General features: G+C 55.2%; 1 protein-coding gene across 1 annotated transcript; it reads right to left on the bottom strand.

Annotated features, from left to right (window-relative positions):
• Nucleotides 1-690: 690 nt before the first annotated feature.
• Nucleotides 691-18,418, bottom strand: KCNH4 (potassium voltage-gated channel subfamily H member 4). The gene is made up of 16 exons (XM_004390306.1): nucleotides 18,343-18,418; nucleotides 16,204-16,437; nucleotides 15,725-15,871; nucleotides 15,470-15,597; nucleotides 14,383-14,626; nucleotides 13,897-14,054; nucleotides 10,225-10,432; nucleotides 8,235-8,429; nucleotides 7,588-7,787; nucleotides 5,693-5,942; nucleotides 4,865-5,109; nucleotides 4,188-4,226; nucleotides 3,655-4,007; nucleotides 3,275-3,381; nucleotides 2,621-2,694; nucleotides 691-1,095 (listed from the first exon to the last, which is right to left on the bottom strand). Exons 1-16 carry the CDS (start codon nucleotides 18,416-18,418, stop codon nucleotides 691-693), a joined length of 3,063 nt encoding a protein of 1,020 aa, XP_004390363.1.
• Nucleotides 18,419-19,976: the final 1,558 nt, after the last annotated feature.

The raw sequence follows: 19,976 nt of genomic DNA, 5'->3' as shown, positions 1-19,976 counted from the left end.
ATATTTTTTAAAAAAATGTTCTGGGAGACAATCAAGGTCGGGGGCATCAGCTTGTTTCCTGTGGCTGAGGGATGAGGTGTACCCGTCCAGCCTGGGCTGACAGTGGGAGACCTAAGAAGTCTTGGGTTGCTCAAGTGCCAGCAAGGGTTTCAAACCTCCCCCTCTCAAGGTGCCATTGCTCTCAGGCTCTTCAGCAGAGATCTGGGGGCTGGGACAGAAAACCTCACAATATCACTAAGCCATCTCCAGAATGGAATCCTACAATCTTTTCCTCTTGCTGTAGACTCAACCACCAAGATCCCACCTGCTTTTGCCTCAGCCTTCATTTCCCAGGCTGGATCTGGGGCCCATGCCTACCCTCGTAAGCTCCCCCATCTCTACCTGCCTCCAACTCCTGGGGAGAAAGTAGCACATCTCATCTTTCCAGCCCAATGGGCACCGCAGTCCATCTCATGCCTGCTTGGTTCCACAGCCTCAGATGGTTCCCCTCACAGAGGAGGATACGGGAAGGTTTGGAAAAGGGAGCAGGGTCAGGGGTGACCATGCTTTGTCCAAAAGTCCAGAGAATCCAGAGCCAACCAGACCAGCTGGTGGCTGCTGACCCTGAGGCAAGAGGCCAAGGGGCCCAGCCCCTCCCTGGATGGCAGGTGGCAATGCCCACCCCAGACAGGCCTGGGCCCGGGGCCAGGGTCAGTGGAAAGTGTCTGATCTGGACCGGAAGCTGTGCCTCATGAGGCCTGGGGTTGGGGGTGAGGCCTCTGGCACCAGGGAGGGCCCTAGAGGGTCAGGCTGTGAGGGGTAGGGGGACAGCATGGGGGACCTAGAGTCTGGGGTGGCAACACCCATCTCTGTTGTCCCCATACTAGCCGGGCGGTGGACCTCAGCGAGCGTAGTGTCCTGGAGGTTAGGCGGTGGTCCAGACAGACAGGGAGAGATACATGGAGGCCTCAGCTGGGGGCAAGGAGGGTCTAGGGGCTCTGAGGGCCAAGCTGAGGCTGTCAGGGGGACTGGGGGACCCAGCCTGGCTTGCAGCAGGCTCATCATGTGCCGAAGCTCCCGGCTAAGCTGAGACACTTCCTGGTTGAGACGGGAGATCTGTTGAAAACACATCAAGTTGTTTCACAGATGCCACAACAATAACCACACTCCTGTGTGTTCCCCCTTCTACAGTTTATAAGGTTGTTTCATTACTCCTCTCTGCTCATGGCCACCCTGGGAAGAAGGCAGGACAGAGGTTATTTTTGCCTAGATGTAAATACTCTAGCCTCTTTCCAAAAAGCATTTGGGACAGCAGATATTGTTGCCGCCGCCCCCCACCCTCCACCCCACCTGCTTTACAAGATGTAGAAAAATATGCTCAAAGGGGCTGCACAGCTGGGATGTGAGGGATGCAGCCATATTCTCAGGTGATCCCATCCCACCAGCTCAAGTGTCTCTATCAGTGGTTCTCAAAACGTCAGTGATTACCAGAATCAACTGAGAAATTTGTCAAAACACAGATATCTAGATTCCACTCCAGACATTCTAAATTAGGTGAGGCCCAGGATTCTGTATTTTAACAGGTTCTCTGGGTGGTTCTGATAGACACTCAGGTTTGGGAACCACTGGCCAGGAAGAAATGAGGGGTGCCCAAGGCAATGAGTAGAAGCAGGAATGGCCTTCAATCTTGCTGAACAAGAGCTAGCTCCACCCCCAGCCCCCTGGCCCCTCTGGGAAGCCTGCTGTTTATCAGAGCAGAGGGAAGGCCAACTCCTAGGGGCTGGGCCTGGCTGCTCTGTGGCGACAGCTCTGAGATCCCTTGGGAAGAGGTGGAGAAGGCAGAGCCTCCACATACAGGATCTGGGTTCTTCCCAACCAGAATGGGGGCTTCTGGGTTCAACTCCCCTAAACTGAGGCCTCTCAGCACCCCCCATCCTCTGCTGCCCCTCTTCCGCCATCTGCTTAGCACTCATTTCTTAGGGCTGGTAAGGGGAAGGAGCCCTGGTGGCACAGTGGTAAGCTCTCAGCTGCTAATGGAAAGGTCGAGGTGGGTGGTTTGAACCCACCAGCTGCTCCTCAGGAGGAAACTGTGGCAGTCTTCAGCAGTCTGCTTCCATAAAGATTTACAGCCTTGGAAACCCTATGGAGCTGTCCTACTCTGTCCGGTAGTGTCCCTATGAGTCGGAATCGACTCGAGGGCAACGGGTTTGGTTTAGGGTAAGGGAAAAGGAGCTGAACATCCTGACTTGGTAGGGGGAGGGTCCCAGGCAGGAGAAATCCTGAGGTGGTGGAGGGAGAAGAGACCTATTTCCAGCATGGAAAAAACTAAGCCAGTAGGAGGAGGGGAATGAGCAGTTGCTGAGGACACACATTGTGCCAGGGGCTGGACCAGGCACATATGCACTCTCGCTTCATCCTCACAGCAACTCCGGGGTAATGTGTTATTATCTTCCCCATTTTTAGATGAGGAAACTGAAGTTCAGAGAGGTTATGTGACTTGCCCAAGGTCATCCAGTTACCATGACTATTTGAACTCAGAATTCTGGCTCCAAAATCTGATATGCTTTTATATCAGGTAATCTCTGATCCCAAGGGGATATTCTCCAAGGTTGGGGGTGGGAGGAGGGCAGCCTCGGCTCACCTCCTGGTTCAGCCTGCCGACCTTCTCCTTCACTTCCTCGGCCTCAGTGGCCAGTCCCTGGCTGGGCCTGGTCCCTGCAGGCAGAATAGGGGAGGGGATGCAGGGAGCACAGACACCTGAGCCTGCAGCCTGGGCGGGGTCTCTCCTATCACTGGGCAGGTGGACAGCAAGGGGAGAGACAGCTTTGGGGTCAGGGAAATGGGAAACCCAAGCTCCTGAGGCTGGTCCCAAAGCCCTGCAAACTCATTCTCCCACCCTCCCGTTAGGCTCTAGGTATCTGAACATCTGCTTGCTATGCCTTTTAACAACTGCCCTGCTCCACCCTTAAACTCCCACCCACCTTTTAAGATACAGATCAAGGGTCCCCTCCTCTAGGAGGGAGAGTCAGGGGTGCTCTCCTACCACAGGGTCCTGTTCTTGTCTCAGTCGTGATACTTAGCGCCAGGCCCTGGAACTGTTTATCTGTGTACGCAAGGTGGGCCCCCACCCCTCGACTGGGCACTCACTGAGAGCAGGGGCCAGGTCTGGTTTGTCTGTGCATTCCGAGCACAGAGCCCGGCACATGGTAGGCCCCTACTGCATGTGGGATGAATGAATGAATGAGTGCCAGATGAATGAGTGAATGTAGATTGAAGTCCATGGCTGGACCCTTACCTGTAGTAGGGGCCTGTGAGTGGGGCCTTGGGGCCTCAGGCTTCCTGCTGAACCGGAAGTTAGGGGCCTCAGCTGTGCTGCCAGAGTCCTCAATGCCATCCACTATCCTGGGGACAGGGACAGTGCTCATCAGTACCACAGGGAGGTAAGGGCCAGAGCAGAGCAGACAGAAAGTGGGTGGGGGCAGCAGGGCCAGGGAACTGGGGAGAAGCAGTGGTCAAAGGGGGCTGAGGTTGCAAGCTGTGGTGGGATCAGGAAGGGTGGGGTGGGCAGATGGGGAGACAGGGAGGAGCACTGGTCGGAATGCTGGGGACAGAGCCCAGAGAAGGTTCTGGAGGCCAGCAGGAGTATGGGGAAGGCAGGGGAGACTGGCGTCTCACCGGGGACTGAGGTCTGGAGGTCCAAAAGTTCCCAGTGGGGGAATGAGCAGCTGGGGGGGCTTCCAGGCAGCAGAGCCTCTGGGGGGCCCGTGAGGTGAGGGGCTGTGGCCCTGGCCAGCCAGGGCAGGGGAAGGGGATGGGGATAAGGAAGGAGAGGAGACAAGGGCTGAGAACGGGGGTAGCTCCTCGCCCAAAAGGCTGACCAGGGAGCCCCGAGGCCGTGCTGGGCTAAGGTTGGGCAGCAGGAGGGGCCGGTGGGGCCTGAGACCACCCCCAGTCTCTGCCCCACCCTCGGCCTCTGTGATGGACGGCAGGGTCTTGTCTGAGGAGGAGCTGAGCCTTTCAGAGTGGGGCTGTGAGAGGCAGAGGGGTAGATGATGTTACAAGACAGTGAACAACAGGCTCCTTCATTAAGCAACAGCTTTCACTGTAGTTGCTGCTCCCCATCCCCTCTCCCTTCTCCCTGAGCAGAACCGCCAAGGAAATATGGCCCCCACTCTCAGCCTTCTCCCCACCAAAGAAGGGGGTGTTACCTGGGAGAGACGAGGGGACCGGGCAAAGCGGCTGAGGCCCTGTGGGGACATAGGGGGGTTCAAGCTTATTCATACTTCCCCACTCACCTGGGGGAGCACTTCCTAGTCCCACCCAATAGTGTTGTAGGGTTGAGAATGTGGGGCCTTTTTGTGGAATCGAGTCAGAGACACTCCCAACTCCAACTCAGAGAAATCCTGAGTGGCAGAGTGAGACTAAAAAGCACCAAAAGACAAAGGTCTAGGGTGTAAAATAGGCCCAGAGCCTAAAACCAAGAGGGGCTCAGTAAACATTTGGTGAGTGGAGACCTAAGGAATGATGCCTGGTTCAGAGAGGAACTTGAAGGAGGGGGGGCCTATGAGGGGGGTTGTCTCCAAAGTAGGGCCCTTTGAAGGAGTCTGGAGTGAGGCTGGGGGATGGGCAGCAGGAGATGGGTCAGTAGAGTTGGGAGTAGAAGGTGGTGAGAGATGGTCCATGGGGCTGGATGATGGCCAATGGAGTAGTGTCCGCGGGGCTGGACGATGTTAAGCATGCAAGGGGCAATGCAAGAGGGTGCCTGGGGTTGAGGGATGATGTTTTCAGGATGGAGGAAGATGCATGAGGTTCTTGGGGGCTGGGGAAAGTCTGCTTTAAAGAAGGGGACCCTGGAGGGGGCGGAAGCTATAGGAGGTCTACATACATTGGTGTCAGAGCCCTGGCGCAGGTTGAAGGTGAGGTCCCGGGGCAGGCCAGCCCGGAAGGCAGTCCCATACTCAGGGTAGAGCCTCAGGACCTCAGCCAGCCCTCGGCCGCTCAGCTGCTGCAGGCCACAGTAGGTCAGTGCCTTCACATCAGCGCTGGTCTTCAGCACGCAGCTCGGGCCTGCCCCTGACCCAGGCTCCTGCCCCGGCTCAGGGATATCTGCCCCAATCAGGTCCCCCTTCCCTGTGGGTAAGGGATGGGGACAGTCAGCTGGTGCAGAGGGAGCAAGAGAATATCAGTGGGAGGTGGTCAGTGGAGTTGAGGGATGGTAAGCGTGTTTGAAGGATGACTAAAGATGGGTCAATCAATGGGATCCATGGAAATAATCAGTGAAGTTGGGAAAAGGTCAGTGGATAATGGCTAGTAGAGTTGGGACACAGTCAATGGGGGATGTCAATAGGGCTGGAGGAATGATCAGTGGAATTGGATGATCAATAAAGAATGGTCAGAGGGGTTAAAATTAAAAGACAAATATCAACGGAATTGAGGGTCAATGGGGAAGGGTCAATGGAGTTGGAAGATAGTCATTGGGGAAGGGTTGATGGGCTGAGGGGATGGCCAGTGGGATTAGGGGCAAGTCAGAGAGGAGTGGACAAAGGGAATGGTTAAAAAGGGATGGTAGTAGGATGGACAGACCAAGAAAGAGTACTCTCAGCTGAAATTCCAGGTCTCCACTAGGGGTATCCCATTCCCTTGACTCCTGGCCATTCCCAAGGCCTCTGGGGAAGGTTTTGGCATGGGTAGTGGGTGCTGGTGGGGTCCTCACCCAGGATTGCCAGCACCATGTTGTCACGGAGCACCTCAAGTGAGCCAGAGCAGACATAGTAGTGTGCCTGCAGGGCATCTCCACGGCGCAACAGGTACTCGCCCGGAGCGCAGAAGGAGGTCTTGATGTGCAGGGAGAGGGCCCGCAGGCAGCCCCTGCTTGCTGCTCCAAACAGCGGTAGCTGCAGGATCTCCCGATTCAGGTGCATAGCAATGTCAGCTCTCAGCTCGTCTGGGAAGTCACGCAGTAACTGCATAAGGGGCATAGGTCATTCTGGCCATCCCCCTGCAGCTGCTACTCAAGTCTACAAATGTGTGGAGCTATCTTCAAGGAAGGGGCTCCAACTTACTCTTTTCTTTGAAGTCACCCATCTCTGACTTTCAGGAAGACTTCTGTGTGTCTAGCCTCATTTTTGCTTGTTGTAGTATAGACCTCCCAACCCAGTTTCTGGGGCAGAGACTAGGTCTTCTCCTATCTGTCTGCTGCCCAAGGCTGCACTCACTGGTCACTCATTCATGTCCTGATTGCTCAATCCCACACATCCAAGGACATCCCTGGTAAGTTAGCCTTTAACCAGGAGTCTGGATACTAGGAGTCAGCTCCACTTTTAAATCCCTGTGGTCCTTGGGTGATCTGGTTCCTCTCTCTGGGCCTCAGTATTCCCATCTGCAAAATGCAGGGTTTCACTAGATCTCAAATCTTACCAATGGCGTCGTAGGGGCCCAATTTAATGTTCACATTTCCATCCCCAACTTATCAAGTCACTGACTTTTTGACCTCTTTCTGCTTAAGGAAACACCTCTCTGGGCTCCTGTGACATGGTTCCATGCCATTTCTCTTCCCACCTCTCCGACTGCTCCTTCTTCATTTCCCAGGCTCTTTCTCAGTCTACCCCCTTGGCTGTCCCCTCACTTTCCTCACTCTCCTTGCATCATGGCAACCAGTCCCGTGACTTCCCCACTACCTGTGAGCCCCGACCCTCAAATCTGGGTCCAGACCTGTATTTCCAACTACCTACTGGACACCTCCACCTGGCTCTCCCACAGGCACCACACCCTCATTGTGGCCCAACCCTGGACTCTCATTTTCACCCCCAAGCCCGATCTTCCTCCTGGAACGCCTCCATTCCACCCCTTTGCCCAAGCCAGAAACATGTGAGTCACTCTGGACTCCTCTCCCGCAACTAGCTGATCACCAAATCTCATGGATACTACCCTCAGAAATACCTCACTAACCCATTCCCTCCTATATCCCCATGCCACTCTCTGGCCTAAAATTCTTGCAGGATAAAATTTAAATTCAAGGTCACCCATGAGCTGGGCTTGCCCGCCTCTCTCCCTCCCTCTCTCCCAACCCTGCGTTCCAGAAGGCTCACTGTACTGCTTTCAGTTCCCTGCATGCACCCTGCTCTTTTGCATCAACACTTCTGGACCTGGGTCCTTATTGCTCTTTCTGCCTGGAATGGCCTTCCCTTCGCTGATTGATTGCCTTCTTGTCCTTCAGGATGTCCTGTCTTCTGTGCCACCTTCCCTGACTCCTGTGGGCCCCCATTGCACCAACCTCCCTCCATTATAGTCCTTCTCACTCCTTATTTACTTGTCTGCCTTCCTCACCAGACTCGGGGCTCCCTGAGGGCAAGGGCTGGGTGTAATCATCTCTGAGTTTCCAGCGTCCAGCACCCAGGCTGGTGCAAAGCAGGTGCTCAAGAAATGTTGGCTGAGGCCTGAGCTCCCATATTCTAGTGCAAAGGAAAAGGGATTTGGATTTGGGTGGGCGTGTGCCCTTGTGTGCAGCACCTCGCCTCCCTAGGCCCCTTGGCCCCCATTCTAAACCAGGAGAGGCAGCGACCTCTGCTCTACCTGTTGCCGTGGGGGGCCTGGGCACCTGTGCACTACCTCATTGGCATCGATGCCACTGTTGACTGCCCACGTGGTCTGGAAGTACTCGAGCATGCGCTGTTTGAGTGGCCTCGGCAGGCGGTGCACGCGGATGAAGTCCTTGAGGTCCTTCACGCGGGTGTGGTAGAGCGAGCGGCGGGAGTACATGCGCTGGATGATGGCCGTCACGTTCCCGAACACCACGGCGTGCATCAGCGCTGAGGTGGCGGCCCAGACAGCGGGTCAGGGGTGACTGCGGCGCCCCGGCCTCCTCCCCTGCTCCCAAGCCCACCCTGCCCTGGAAGGGTCTCTGGGTTCCTGGGGAGGCGCCGCAGAGCCAGGGGCTCCTGCATGCCTACATGATGCCAGGCGCTGGGCTGGGGGTATGAATGAGGGGTGGCCCAGAGTGGCATCCGACCCGATGCTAAGCATCTTTCCCCCCTCGCCCCCCATTAGGTCGTGAACATCGGTGTTCCATCCCCTTCAAGAGAGGCCACTCCTATTCCCGGCATTCCCCAGGGCCAGCACGTAGTAGGTGCTGAGGGAACGTTGATGAATGAATGCACAACTGTCTGCACTTGGGAGGACACCTGGCTCTCTCTGGGCCTCAGTTTCCCCATCTGGGCTAGCAAGTCCTCCCAGGGGGCGTGGCGGCCCACCCTCACCGCCTATGAGCATGGCGCAGATGGAGAAGATCTTCTCCGCGTCGGTGTTGGCGCATACGTTGCCGAAGCCCACGCTAGTGAGGCTGCTCAGAGTGAAGTAGAGCGCAGCAATGTAGGCGCTGCGCCGTGAAGGGCCGCCCACCGAACCGTTGACGTAGGGCACCTCCAGCCGCTTGCCCAGCTCGTGCAGCCAGCCTGGGGGTGGGGGGATAGAGGGAGAACCAGGTTTCCCTGAGCTGCGAGCGCTTGACCTTGGGCAGGTATTTACAGAGGCACCCAGTGTGCACGTGCATGGGTTGGCACAGGAAACGTGAGGAGCAGACTGTGCCAGGGCCTCCCCATGGTGAAACGGTTACAGTTGCCGTCCAGGGTTAAAACTTCCTACACTGCTGATTAGTCAGGGGGCCCTTCAACTGGCTATTTTTTTGAGCACCTCCTTGACCCAGCCAGACATGCTCCCTGCTCTGGTGGAAGTTACAGTCTGGAGTTGAAGTAATCATTACAGGTGGGAGGAGCCTTACAAAAGGGGAAGTATAAGGTGTCTTGGAGTCCCCGGGTGGTGCACACTCAGCTAGTAACAGAAAGATTGGAGGTTGAGTCCACTTAGAGGTGCCTTGGAAGAAAGGCCTGGCTACCAAATCAGCCATGGAAAACCCTGTAGAGCAGTCATATTCTGACACGTGGGGTCGCCATGAAGCAGACCTTACTTGAAGGCAACTGGTTTATACAGTGTCTTAGGAACCATAACAGGTTTAGGGAGTGCTAACCCAGTTGTGGGGGCACTTTTGGAGGGTTCCCTTGTTGTTGTTAGATGCCTGCCAAGTTGATTTTCGACTCATAGTGGCCCCATGTGACAGAGCAGAACTGCTCCATAGAGTTTTCTAGGCTGTAATCTTTAAAAAGAAGCAGACTGCCAAGTCTTTCTCCCACAGAGCAGCTAGGTAGGTTCGAACTCCCAACCTTTTGGTTAGCAGCCAAGTGCTTAACTGTTGTGCCACCAGGGTTCCTTGGAGGGTTTCCTTAGGACAGTTGAGACTGTAAGGAACAGAAAAGTCACCCAGGTGAAGAAGAGAGGGGAGAAAAAGGGGTGGGGGGGGGGCAGAGAGGAATGTTCTTTTTCAAGGCTGGAAGTGAGAAAGCAGTACATCCGGAACCTAGAGGAAGGGCCGTGGGGCTGCAGCCCAGGGAGCATGGGAGAAAGGGAGGCCAGGTGGGGCTAGAGAGGGGTGCAGGACTGAGTGTGGACTTTATTCTGAGGGCAGTGGGGCTTCTGGAAGGGACTGATCAGGGTATTGCAGGACAGCATTGATTCTTGGAAGACCAGTTTGGTTGGGGTGTGAAGGTGGGTGGAGATGAGAAGGGGGCCAGGAGACCAGGATGAGGCTATTGCCGAAGACTAGGTGAGAGAGGGTGGTGGAGTGGACTGGTGAGGGGCAGAGGGGATGGAGAGGAGAGGGATATGTAAGCAGTAGTACTGATGTGATGGACTAGCTGTGGGGGTGGAGAGGAAAGGGTCAGGAACAATGCCCAGGACCTGACATGCCCTCCAGGGGGATGCTGAGGGCCTGGGGCTGCCTCCTGGCCAGTGGCCATTAAGCTGGAGAAGGAGGGATTGATGGGGGCAGAAGGGATTGACGGGGGAGAGGGACAGGCCAAGCTCTTTCAGGGCCTTTGCACATGCTGCTCTCTCTGTCCATCCCCCCCCCCACCCCGCTCCCCACCACCACCTGCATCAGAGTGCTCTGTATTCTGATTGCTTGTCACTGCTCTTGCTCTCCTGCTAGGCGAGGAGGTCCCAGAAGGCAGAGCCCTTGTCTTCAAATCAATATTGCCAGCACCTGATCCAGAAGGAGCTCGATGCATGTATGTTGGATGGATGGAGGAAGGTGGGGTGGTGGGTGCGGGTACTGGTGGAGGCATCAGCTTGGGAACGTAAGTGGACAGGGCAGGAGTACAGGTGGTCAGTGGATGCCTGGGGTTGGTGGCTCACCGATGTCCCAGAGCAGTGGGTCGTTGGCCTCCATCTCCCGGCGCCCAATGACATACCAGATGCAGGCCATCCAGTGGGCAAGGAGCGCGAACACAGACATGAGCAGCGTGAGCACCACAGCACTGCACTGTGAGTAGCGCTCCAGCTTCTGCAGCAGCCGCAGCAGCCGCAGCAGCCGCACTGTCTTCAGCAGGTGCACCAGTGATGTCTGCGGGAGCATGGCAGGGGAGGCTGTCAGCAGGCGCACCTCCTTACAGTCCTCACGCCCCCCACCCCTCCCTGTGCCTTCCCACCAGAGGCCCTGGAGCCAGGGGGAGCTGCAGCAGGAAAAAAAGAATCCCTGCTGTCTCTAGAAGGTGACCAGGAATTGCAGTGGGGGAGAGAATAACAGTAAAACTAATCATGCCTAACACTTAGTAAGGTCTTCCTATATATATGTGCCATGGAGCCCTGGTGGGGCTTGGTTAAACCACTTGGCTGCTAACTGAAAGGCTGGCAGTTCGAGCCCACTAGCCACTCCACGAGAGAAAGATGTGGCAGTCTGCTTTCATAAAGATTACAGTCTTGGAAACTCAATGGGGGCAGTTCTGCTCTGTCCTATAGGGCTGCTATGAGTCAGAATCAACTTGACGGCAATGGGTTTGTTTGTTTTTGGTGTATATATGTGCCAGGCTTTCAGTCCAATGATCCTCATTGTTCCCAACTTGCAGATGAGTAAACTAAGCCTCAGAGAGGTTAGTGACTTGCTCAAGGTCACAGATCAAGGAAATGATGGACCTGGGACTCCAAGCTTCACCAACACCCAAGCCCATTCTGTGCTACACTGCATTTGGGCTGGTGGAGGAGCCAGGCCAGGCCAGAGCTAGGGGGATAGACACAATGAGCTCTGAAGGGGCCCTACTGGAAACCCCCAGAGTCTTGGACATAAGCAGCTGTGGACAAGTGCTGGTAGTGATGATGGTGACTGTGACAGGGGCCCCTCCCTGAGACATGGGGTAGCATGGTGGAGTGGGAACAGGCAAGGGGGAGCCTGTGCAGCTGGAGGACTGGGGCCCAAACGTGGGGACCTTTCCCCCTGTGAGTCAGGTGCAGATGAGGGAGTCATGCCCAAGACTTGAGAAGGAGAGCAGGGACTGAGGAAGCCTGGGCTGGCAGGTGTCTGTCCTTGTGGAGCTGTGGTGGGGGTTGATGGAACTAATGGTACCTGATAAGGGTCCTGTAAACATTAGCTAATATTACTACTACTACTACTATTGTCATTGGTAATATTAATATTTCAATGAGCTCTTCCTGTCTTGGGGATGAGGAACAGGTAGGGCTTATCTTTTCATAGGGGGCAGCTTGGCAGCTAGGGCTGGGGGCTCTAGGACAGCACCTGGGGAGCTTGGTGTGAAGGCCCTTCACTGCCTCTTCAGGGGCCTCCAGGAGCATGCCCCATAGCCCTGGTCCCACAATGCTCCTGAACCACCTCGTGCCATTTTCTCTAATTTGGGGTGAAGGAGCTGCAAAGGAGATGGCCCTGATTCCCCCACCGTGGATGCCCTCCAGGACTTAATGCCTGCCCCAGCTCCCAGAGCTCCTGGCTCCAAACTTGAGTCCTGCAGGGCTCCTCCCAGTCACCTGCCCTGGACCCCACTCCATTGGGGACCCTCCTCTCACTCTCGTGGGACCAGAAAGTCTCAGGCCCGGCTCCTTCCAGCCCGCAGCTCTGCCAGTGCCTGCTTATCTTCCGTCTTTGCTCTGCTTTCCCTCCGGTCCCCAGCATTGCTCTTCATCTCCTCTTAAGCCAGACCACCCACTCAGGCACCCTGGTTTCCTGGGAAGCAGGGTGGTGTATTGGAAAGAATACCAGGCTAGGAGATTAGAGACCTGATTCTAATCTCTTGCTTGCCATTGCTAGCTGTGTGACCTTCAGCAAGTCACTTAACCTCTCTGTGCCTCTGTATCTATCTCTGAAAAAAAGGGATAAGAGAATCTACCCTGAAGGGTTACTGTGAAGCTCCTGTGTGATGATGTGTGTGAAAGAACTTGGTAAACTGTAAAGTGCTCCCAAAAGTACCAGAGGAGGAGGGAAGGGGGCTCTCTGCAGTCCCCCCGCTCCCCCAGGAACAGCCGTCTGTCTGGTGGGCGAAGAGGAGCGTGCTTATGGGGACAGTTAGAGCTCCGTTTGGAATGACCGGAGCCTCAGGGCAGACATACACACACGCACGTGTGTGGGAGTGCGCACACACGTGTACACAGCCAGGAGAAGAGGCCCACAGCTCGTTGGCGGCTAGTTAAATCCGGCTGCATGTAGGTGGTTTCCCGCTATAGCTGGGTGGCAGAGAGAGGAGCACACAGGGAAACTGCTCTCCACCTCCCAACCAACAACCGAGGGGGCCTGGGGACACGGGGTGGGACTCCCTGACCCCAGACCTGAGAAGACCTGCTGCTCTGCCAGCTGGGTCCAGAGCTGAGTCCTCGAGCACCTCCCTCCCTGTGGCTCCCCTGAGGACATAGGTCTGGGGCCTCTCTGGCTCTAAACCCACCCCACAATCTCTCTGTCCTGCTCTTGGCTGACTGTGATACCCCTGAATGCTCTCTCTCTTCATCTCCAGTCAGTCAAGTCCTACTCACTGCTCAAGGTCTAGTTCTATTCCCAGCTCCTTCCGGAACTCTTCCCAGACCACTCTAGCCTCTGCTCAATCCGGGTGCTTTTGCCTCCCAGATGCCAACCAGATTTCAGATTATTTTTGCACATGCTCATGTTCCAGCCTGGAACTCCAACGCCAGCTAGCTCTGTGCCAACCCCAACCCAGCAACATCTCATCCCCATCTCCCTCTCCCATTCACCTTTTCTGTTCCTGATGTTACCCCCTCAGTGTTCCTGCCCTCTCTGTGGCTTAGCTGCTTGGAAGCCATATCCTTGTCACCTTTCCCCACAGTGACCATGCCCCACACAGTGCTTTGCAGACAGCTAAGTGCTCATCAGTTGTTTGTTAAATAAAAATGTGAAAAGTACCGCTGATTTGGCATCACAGCGACACTGCCTTGGTAGCCATACTTAGCTTTGCCTTTGTCTCAGCTTCGTCAGAGACTGTGAGCTGAGCTCCCGAGAGCACAGACCCTCGCGATCCTTCCCAGCACCCAGCACAGGGCTTGGCCCACAGCAGGTGCCTAATAAATGTTTGCAGATGGATTGATGAGAAGGACTGAGTCTGGGTTTGCGGTCCCCTAATGGGAGATGGGAGCCTTGGGGTGCAGTGGTTTGGTTAGTGGCTGCTAACTAAAAGGTCAGTAGTTCTAATCCACCAGCCACTCCTTGGAATCACTATGGGACGGTTCCACTCTGTCCTATAGGGTTGCTATGAATCAGAATTGACTGAACAGAAACAGATTTGTTTTTTTTGGTTAACGAGAGATGAGAGTCCCTGAGTGGTGCTAATGGTTAATGTGCATGGCTGCTAACCGAAAGGCAGGACATTTGTGTCCACCTAGAGACACCTTGGAAGAAAGGCCTGGCAATCTACTTATAAAAAATGAGCCATTGAAAACCCTACAGAGCACAGTTCTACTCTGACACACATGAGGTGGCCATGAATCAGGGATGATTTGACAACAGCTGGCACTGGTAATGGGAGACACTGTGCTGAAGTTGGGGACTAGGCTGCATGGTAGGACAGGGTCACTTACCACAGTGATATTGAAGACATAAAGCAGGTCAAAGGGCAGAGCAGCAATAAGGTCCACGAAGAACCAGGTGGCCAGGTAGTGGAGGCCAATGGAGCGAGGAGCAGAGATCACCTGGCCGGACTGGGACACATAGGTGGTGCGGAAGTTCAGGATGATATCTAGGGGTTCAAGAGGCTATTACTAGGGGGCCTTGGCCTAGGAACTCAGGCCAAAGGGCCAAGGAACTAAGCAAGCTGGCAACAGTCCTTAGAGACACAGACTGGAGGAGGAGGCAGGGATGGGAAGCACAGATTGGGCTTCTGGCTGGCTCTTAGGGAGGAGAGGCACAAAGACTGAAGGCTGCAAGGGCCAGGGGTCAGGGCACATGGGCCACTGGGACTTAAAGATCTAGAAATGGATGGGCTTGCAGGCCTAAGATGGAGTGAGACTTGGCTGGGAAGCTCCCTCTGACCCACCCACCAAGATAGGTGGTGCAGAGAGTCTGACCTAGGATGAAGAGCATCTCCACGGCGATGTCGCTGACAAGAGTGTGACGGGAGGTGATGGGGGTGTCGTCATCGCCCGAGAAGCAGACATTGTAGGGGACAGTGACCGCAACGTAGAAAGTGGCGAGGAGGATGAGGCCGTCCCAGATGGCTTTGGGGACGCTGTAGTGGAGGAGGAGGCAGCGGGACCCCCCCACGGAGGCCACCTTGTACTCGGGCACTGATGACTTTGGCTCAAACATGTTCTAAAGGGAGAGGGGTGGTGGTTGGGGACACTTGGGGGAGAGAGGAGCCAGGGCTGAGGGAGGGAGAGGCAAGGAATGGGGAAAGGGTAATGGGAGGAGGTGAGCACTGCAAGGGCAACCATGAGAGGAGATAGAAGGTGTAGGAGATGGGTGCAGAGGCTGGCACCTGACACGTCCTTACTCCTGCCAAACTAGTGTCCAGTCTCCCTTCTGAATCCACATGTTCTAGGTTTTGTTTACAAGGCTTGACCTGCATCCTGCTTATGACAAGTCAGGCACATGCCCTAGCTTAAGGGGTTACTAACTCCCCCCTCAAGTTCCTTCTGGGTGCTGGGGGCACAGTGGAGGGTAGCCATGTCCCAAGGGTAAGAGAGGACTGTCATGGCCTACTCCACTGCCTACAGCCCTAATGAACTGCATAGAGGATTTATGATGCAATTCCCTGGCTTTGTCAGGGTCCCAGGAGGAAGTATATAGGTCTAGATGTCAGACCCCCAATGGAGGATCTCTCCCCTGGACCACAGCAGCTTATGATTTCTCCCCCTATGATGTAACCCCATCACCCAGGGGTGGGTGATGTAATTGCTACTACAATCCCACCCTTGTGACATCATCAGAGCAGAGTAATGTCAATCATTCAAGGAAGCAAGGGAGATGTGATGGAAGGAGGTTTAGGGGAACATGAGGATGGAGCAAGAGAGTGGTACATGAGAAATGGGTTGAGAGAGGGACAAGCGAATGGAGGAGGACCAAAGAAACAGGGGAACGGGGAGACAGTAGCAGAGGTGCTTCAGAGTCAAGGCTGGAGCACTTAGGAGTAGTTGGGATGAGGATGGGGCTCACATTATTGGTCTTCATGCCTCCCTGGCCCCGGCGTCCAAAGTGGCCAGTCAGTCGGTGTAGGACGGTTCGGTTCTGCCTCCTGGCGGACCGACGTTTCGAGCTGGCTTTCCTCCTGCCAAGGGAGTTTTCTATTGGGGAGAAGGGTGCAGAGATGAGTGAGGGCACATCCCATGAAGCTGAGTAGGGAGAGGTCTTGTGTGACCTTGGGCAAGGGCCTCTGACCCCTTCATGCCCCCTCCCCAGACTTGCAGTTACCATGATTACTGTCCCCACGGCCTCCTGGGGGGCCAAGTCCTGGGCCCCCACTCTGAGTGATGTCCTTGAAGGAAAAGAGGAACAGCACAACCTCCCCCATCTCATTCTTGATGGGCATCATGTCCAGGAGGCACCAAAAGGCTGAACCTGGAGGTGTGGAGAGAGGGAGGGGGAGGATGAGGGACCCCATGATGAGGGACCGCATGGCATCCCTTTCTCCCCTAGTCCTCCTGGGTTGCTGGACATCATCAAAAGGCTTGGCAAAGGTTTAGAGCTGGGAGGAACCCCAGAAATTATGTCAGCTGACTCCTTCATCTTACAGATGGAAAAGCTGAGACCTAGAGAGGGTCAAGGACACAATGTCACACAGCCAGCTTGTGACAGTGTGAGGAGGAGTACCCAGGCTTCCGCTGTGTCAAGTGGCCTCTGGGTAAGACCTAAGGTCTGGGCAGTGCTGTAGGGTGGGCTGAACCCCTCACCATCCTTGCGATAGAAGCAGATTTCAGCTCGGTGCTCCTGGTGGCCCTCCAGGGCCTTGTGCAGCTGCTGCAAGGCTGGCTCACTTGTCTCTGGGCCATAGAGGAAACGGCAGCTACAGGTTTTCTGCATGACCTCGGTGCGGCCGTAGCCTGTGAGTTCACAGAAGCCGTCAGAGCAGTAGACGATAGGAAAGCCCCGTGGACCCTGTGCGTTGGCCAGTAAGAAATTGCTGTCTGTGGGAAGAAGAGGTCAAGGTCAGGTTAAAGCCAGGAGAAGAGCTCAGCTTTCAGGTGGGCAGCACTTTGCCCCAGCGGTGGTCAGAGGTCACAGAGCCAGAAGCTTTTCAGGCTCCTGTGTGTGTCCTGGATCCCCCTTTGGTATATTCTGAAATGACATTAAGAAGAGATAGAGTAAAAGGACAGGGACCCAAAGGTGACCTGGAAGTGGGTCAAGGACTCCTGAGGGGTTGGAGAACGAACCCTAAGAAGTCATGTGGTTCATCCCCTTGCCTTTAAGCTGGTGAGCTATTACTGTAGGAGGCAGCATAGCTTGATGAGTAAGAGCATGGGCTCCAGCACCCACCCCTGCCACCTCTGGGTGACCTTGGGCAAGTTAATGAACTCTTGTGCCTCAGCTTCCTTGTCCATAAAGTGGGAAACAATAATAGTATCTTCCTCACATGGTAGCTGTGAGGGTTACATGAGCTACCTTAGGGAGAACAAGTTCTTGCACATTGTAAGTACTACACAGAGTGAGCTATAACCAAGATCCTCTCTGAAAAGGTGAAATGACCCCCCACATTCATACAGCTTGCAGAGACATAATACTGTCATCCTACTAGAGTGTGGGCAGGGCAGAGATTCTAGTGATATTACACCCATTTTGTTGATAGGAAACCAAAAGGCAGAGATTATCAAACTCACAAAACTCCTAAGTGTGAGGGGAGGGAGACAGTGATGAGCAGGGTCCTCATTCCCTGCCTTCCAGGAAAGATCCACTTTTTAGCACCTCTTCAGTTAATTTCAAAGCCCTGTCCCCAGTGTTCAAAGTCTGACAGAAGAGGGCAATGGGGTGTGGCTCCAGTAACTCTCAGCAGGAGAACCCAAGCTGGCTCCCTCCAGCTCCAGTGAGTAGGAGGCTGCAGTGGGGCTCCTGCCGGTGGTCCAGGGACAGAGTCTCAGTTGAGGATGGGGCCTGAGACACAGCAACTCCCGAGGTGCCAGGAGGGATGAGTGTCTGGGGGTGGAGGGGCTGATGGGAACACTGAGGGTACCCAGGAGGTGCTGGGCCCCGGGGCGCAGCCTCCTTCCATCCAAAGGTCCGTTGCCTCGGTGACGGGCGCTATGGAAACAAGGGAGGTGTGTTGGGGGGGAGGGTGGGGAGGCGGGTAGGGCCCCGGCGGCTCGGTTTCCGCCCTCGGGTACTGCTCCCCCACTCTCCAGATCTCGTCCAGGGTTCTCTAGGGGGACAGAAAGAGATCTCTCGGCTCCGGTGTAGGAATAGGGAATGGCGGGAGAAGAGGCGGGGAAGCAGGGATGCGGCTGTCCAAGGTGCTGAACCTGGAACCCAAGCTGGGGTGGGCAAGCAGGGAGTTCCCTTCATCACACGTACCGCACCCCCTCCCACCTCATCCTTCTCAGGCACAGACGCGCCACAGGTTCTATGGTGCCGATTTGGGGCGCGCGTGACCTTAATCCAAGGTGGATCCTGCCGGTCTGATCTTTTCTCTTTTTTTCTGGGGGGAGGGGGAGCTGGAGTCGTCCGGGAGTAGACCCTAGTGTGCCCGGCCACTTCGTCCCACTCCCGGGTCTCGGATGCCCCCAAACACGCCTCTAGCAGAGCTCTGCCCGGGAGTGGGCGGCTCCCAAGGCCCCTCCTCCGTTTTGCCGCACAAAGAGCCTCTCGTCTCTTGAGTCACACCCCCCAACCTTGGACCCCAGCGCTCCCGACCCTTTTCCCGCCTCCACTCGCAGGGCGCTTCCCATCCTGTTCCTTTACCTCGGCTCCACGAGTTCCCAGACCCTCAACTCTTCTTTCCCCTCGCCTCGGGTCTCGCCACATCCAGGAGACCCGAGCCGGCCCGGATGGAGACTTGGCTGCCAGTGTGAACCCCCAGTCCCCGCCTCGACTTCACTCACGCGTGCCGTCGAAGCGGGTGGCGATGGTATCCAGAAAGGTGTTTTGCGGGGCCAGCAACCCCTTCATGACCGGCATGGCCCCGGGCGCGGGTTCGAGGCGCGGCGCTGGAGGGCGTTCAGCGCGGCCAGGCCGGAGGGGGCGCGCTGCCGGCGGGGCCGGGGCGCCCCATGCGCCCGCCTGCCTCCTCCTCTCCCTCTCGCCGCCGCCGCCGCCTCTGTGCCCCGCGCCCGGTCGCGCTCAGCTCAGCTCGGCGACTCCTCGGTGCCCCCTCAACTCCCGCGGGCCGGATTCTTTCCCCCGGGTTCGGCCCGCGCCCGCCACGTGGCCCCGCACGGGGAGGGGCAGCCAGCAACACCCGCACCCCTTTCGGCGGCCCCCCTTAGGGAGGGGAGCGGCCCACGCGTGTCTCCAGGGAAGAGAACTCAGGACACGCCCACAGGGAGGGGGAAACCTGAATAGGTGGGGCGGGCCTTGTATGACAGACACGCCCTCCTTTCCGAGCGGCCACGCTCCCATGCGTGGTTCCCTGGCTTTTCCCCACCTCTCGCCCGTGGCTCCGCCCCACGGGTTTCCCTGCACACCGCCCACGCCGGGTTGGTTTCTGGTTTGCAGTGCCGCCTGCCGGAGTTGGGATGCTTTGCAGCAACCCCATATCCCTGCACTCCGGTCTGAGCCAGCAAAGTTTCAAGAAGCTACTTTCGCTAATGGGAGATTGAGAGGCTGGGAACCCCAACTCCTAGAATGCCCCACTTATCCCTCACCTCGTTCCTCAGTTTGCCTAGGGCACCCTGGCGAACTCTGCCTCTGAGCACAGCACGGTAGAATGAAAAAAAGTTTTGGAGTCGACTGACCCAATTCCAGTTACGCCACTAATTGTGCAACTTAGCCTGTCTGAGCTTCAATTTCATCTGTAAAGTGGAGCTAGTAATTTTTTTTAAGGATTTTTTTATTTTAATTTTTACCATTATGTGAATATTTGTATTTGAACAGAAGGGTTTGATTTATTTACATTTGTTGTTGTAATATCTTTCATCATATTTCTGTCGTTTCAAGCTTTTGTTCCTAAATTTTATTTATTTTGTTGTTGTCGAGAATATACACAGCAAAACATACTCCAATTCAACAGTTTCTACGTGTACAATTTAGTGACTGATTACATTTTTCGAGTAGTGCAACCATTCTCACCCTCCTTTTTTGAGTTATTCCTCCCTCACTGACATAAACTCACTGTCCCCTAGGTTCCCATGTAATCTTTCCAGTAGCTATTGTCAATTTGATCCCCTATAGATAGTTCTTGAAAGAGCGTAATGCGCAAGGCAGACCATTTTTTACCAGTCAAAGCTAAGCTATTGTTCAGTTTTAAGACGACTTAAGGGGATAGTTTTGATTTAAGGTTTAAAGATTATCTCAGGACAATAGTTTCAGGGGTTCATCCACCCTCTTCAGAAAGTCTAGAGTAGACGAAATTTGAAATTCCGTTCTGCATTTCTCCCCTTTTGATCAGGATTCTTTTTTTTTTTAATTGTACTTTAGATGAAGGTTTACAGAGCAAATTAGTTTCTCATTAAACAATTAATACTATGTTGTTTTGTGACATTAGTTGCCAACCCCACGACATGTCAACACTCTCCCC

Source organism: Trichechus manatus, unplaced genomic scaffold (genome assembly GCF_000243295.1).
Source record: "Trichechus manatus latirostris isolate Lorelei unplaced genomic scaffold, TriManLat1.0 scaffold00294, whole genome shotgun sequence".
Taxonomy (NCBI): Eukaryota; Metazoa; Chordata; class Mammalia; order Sirenia; family Trichechidae; genus Trichechus; species Trichechus manatus.
The sequence above is the reverse complement of the archived record's forward strand: the minus strand, read 5'-3'. Positions and strand labels throughout refer to the sequence as shown.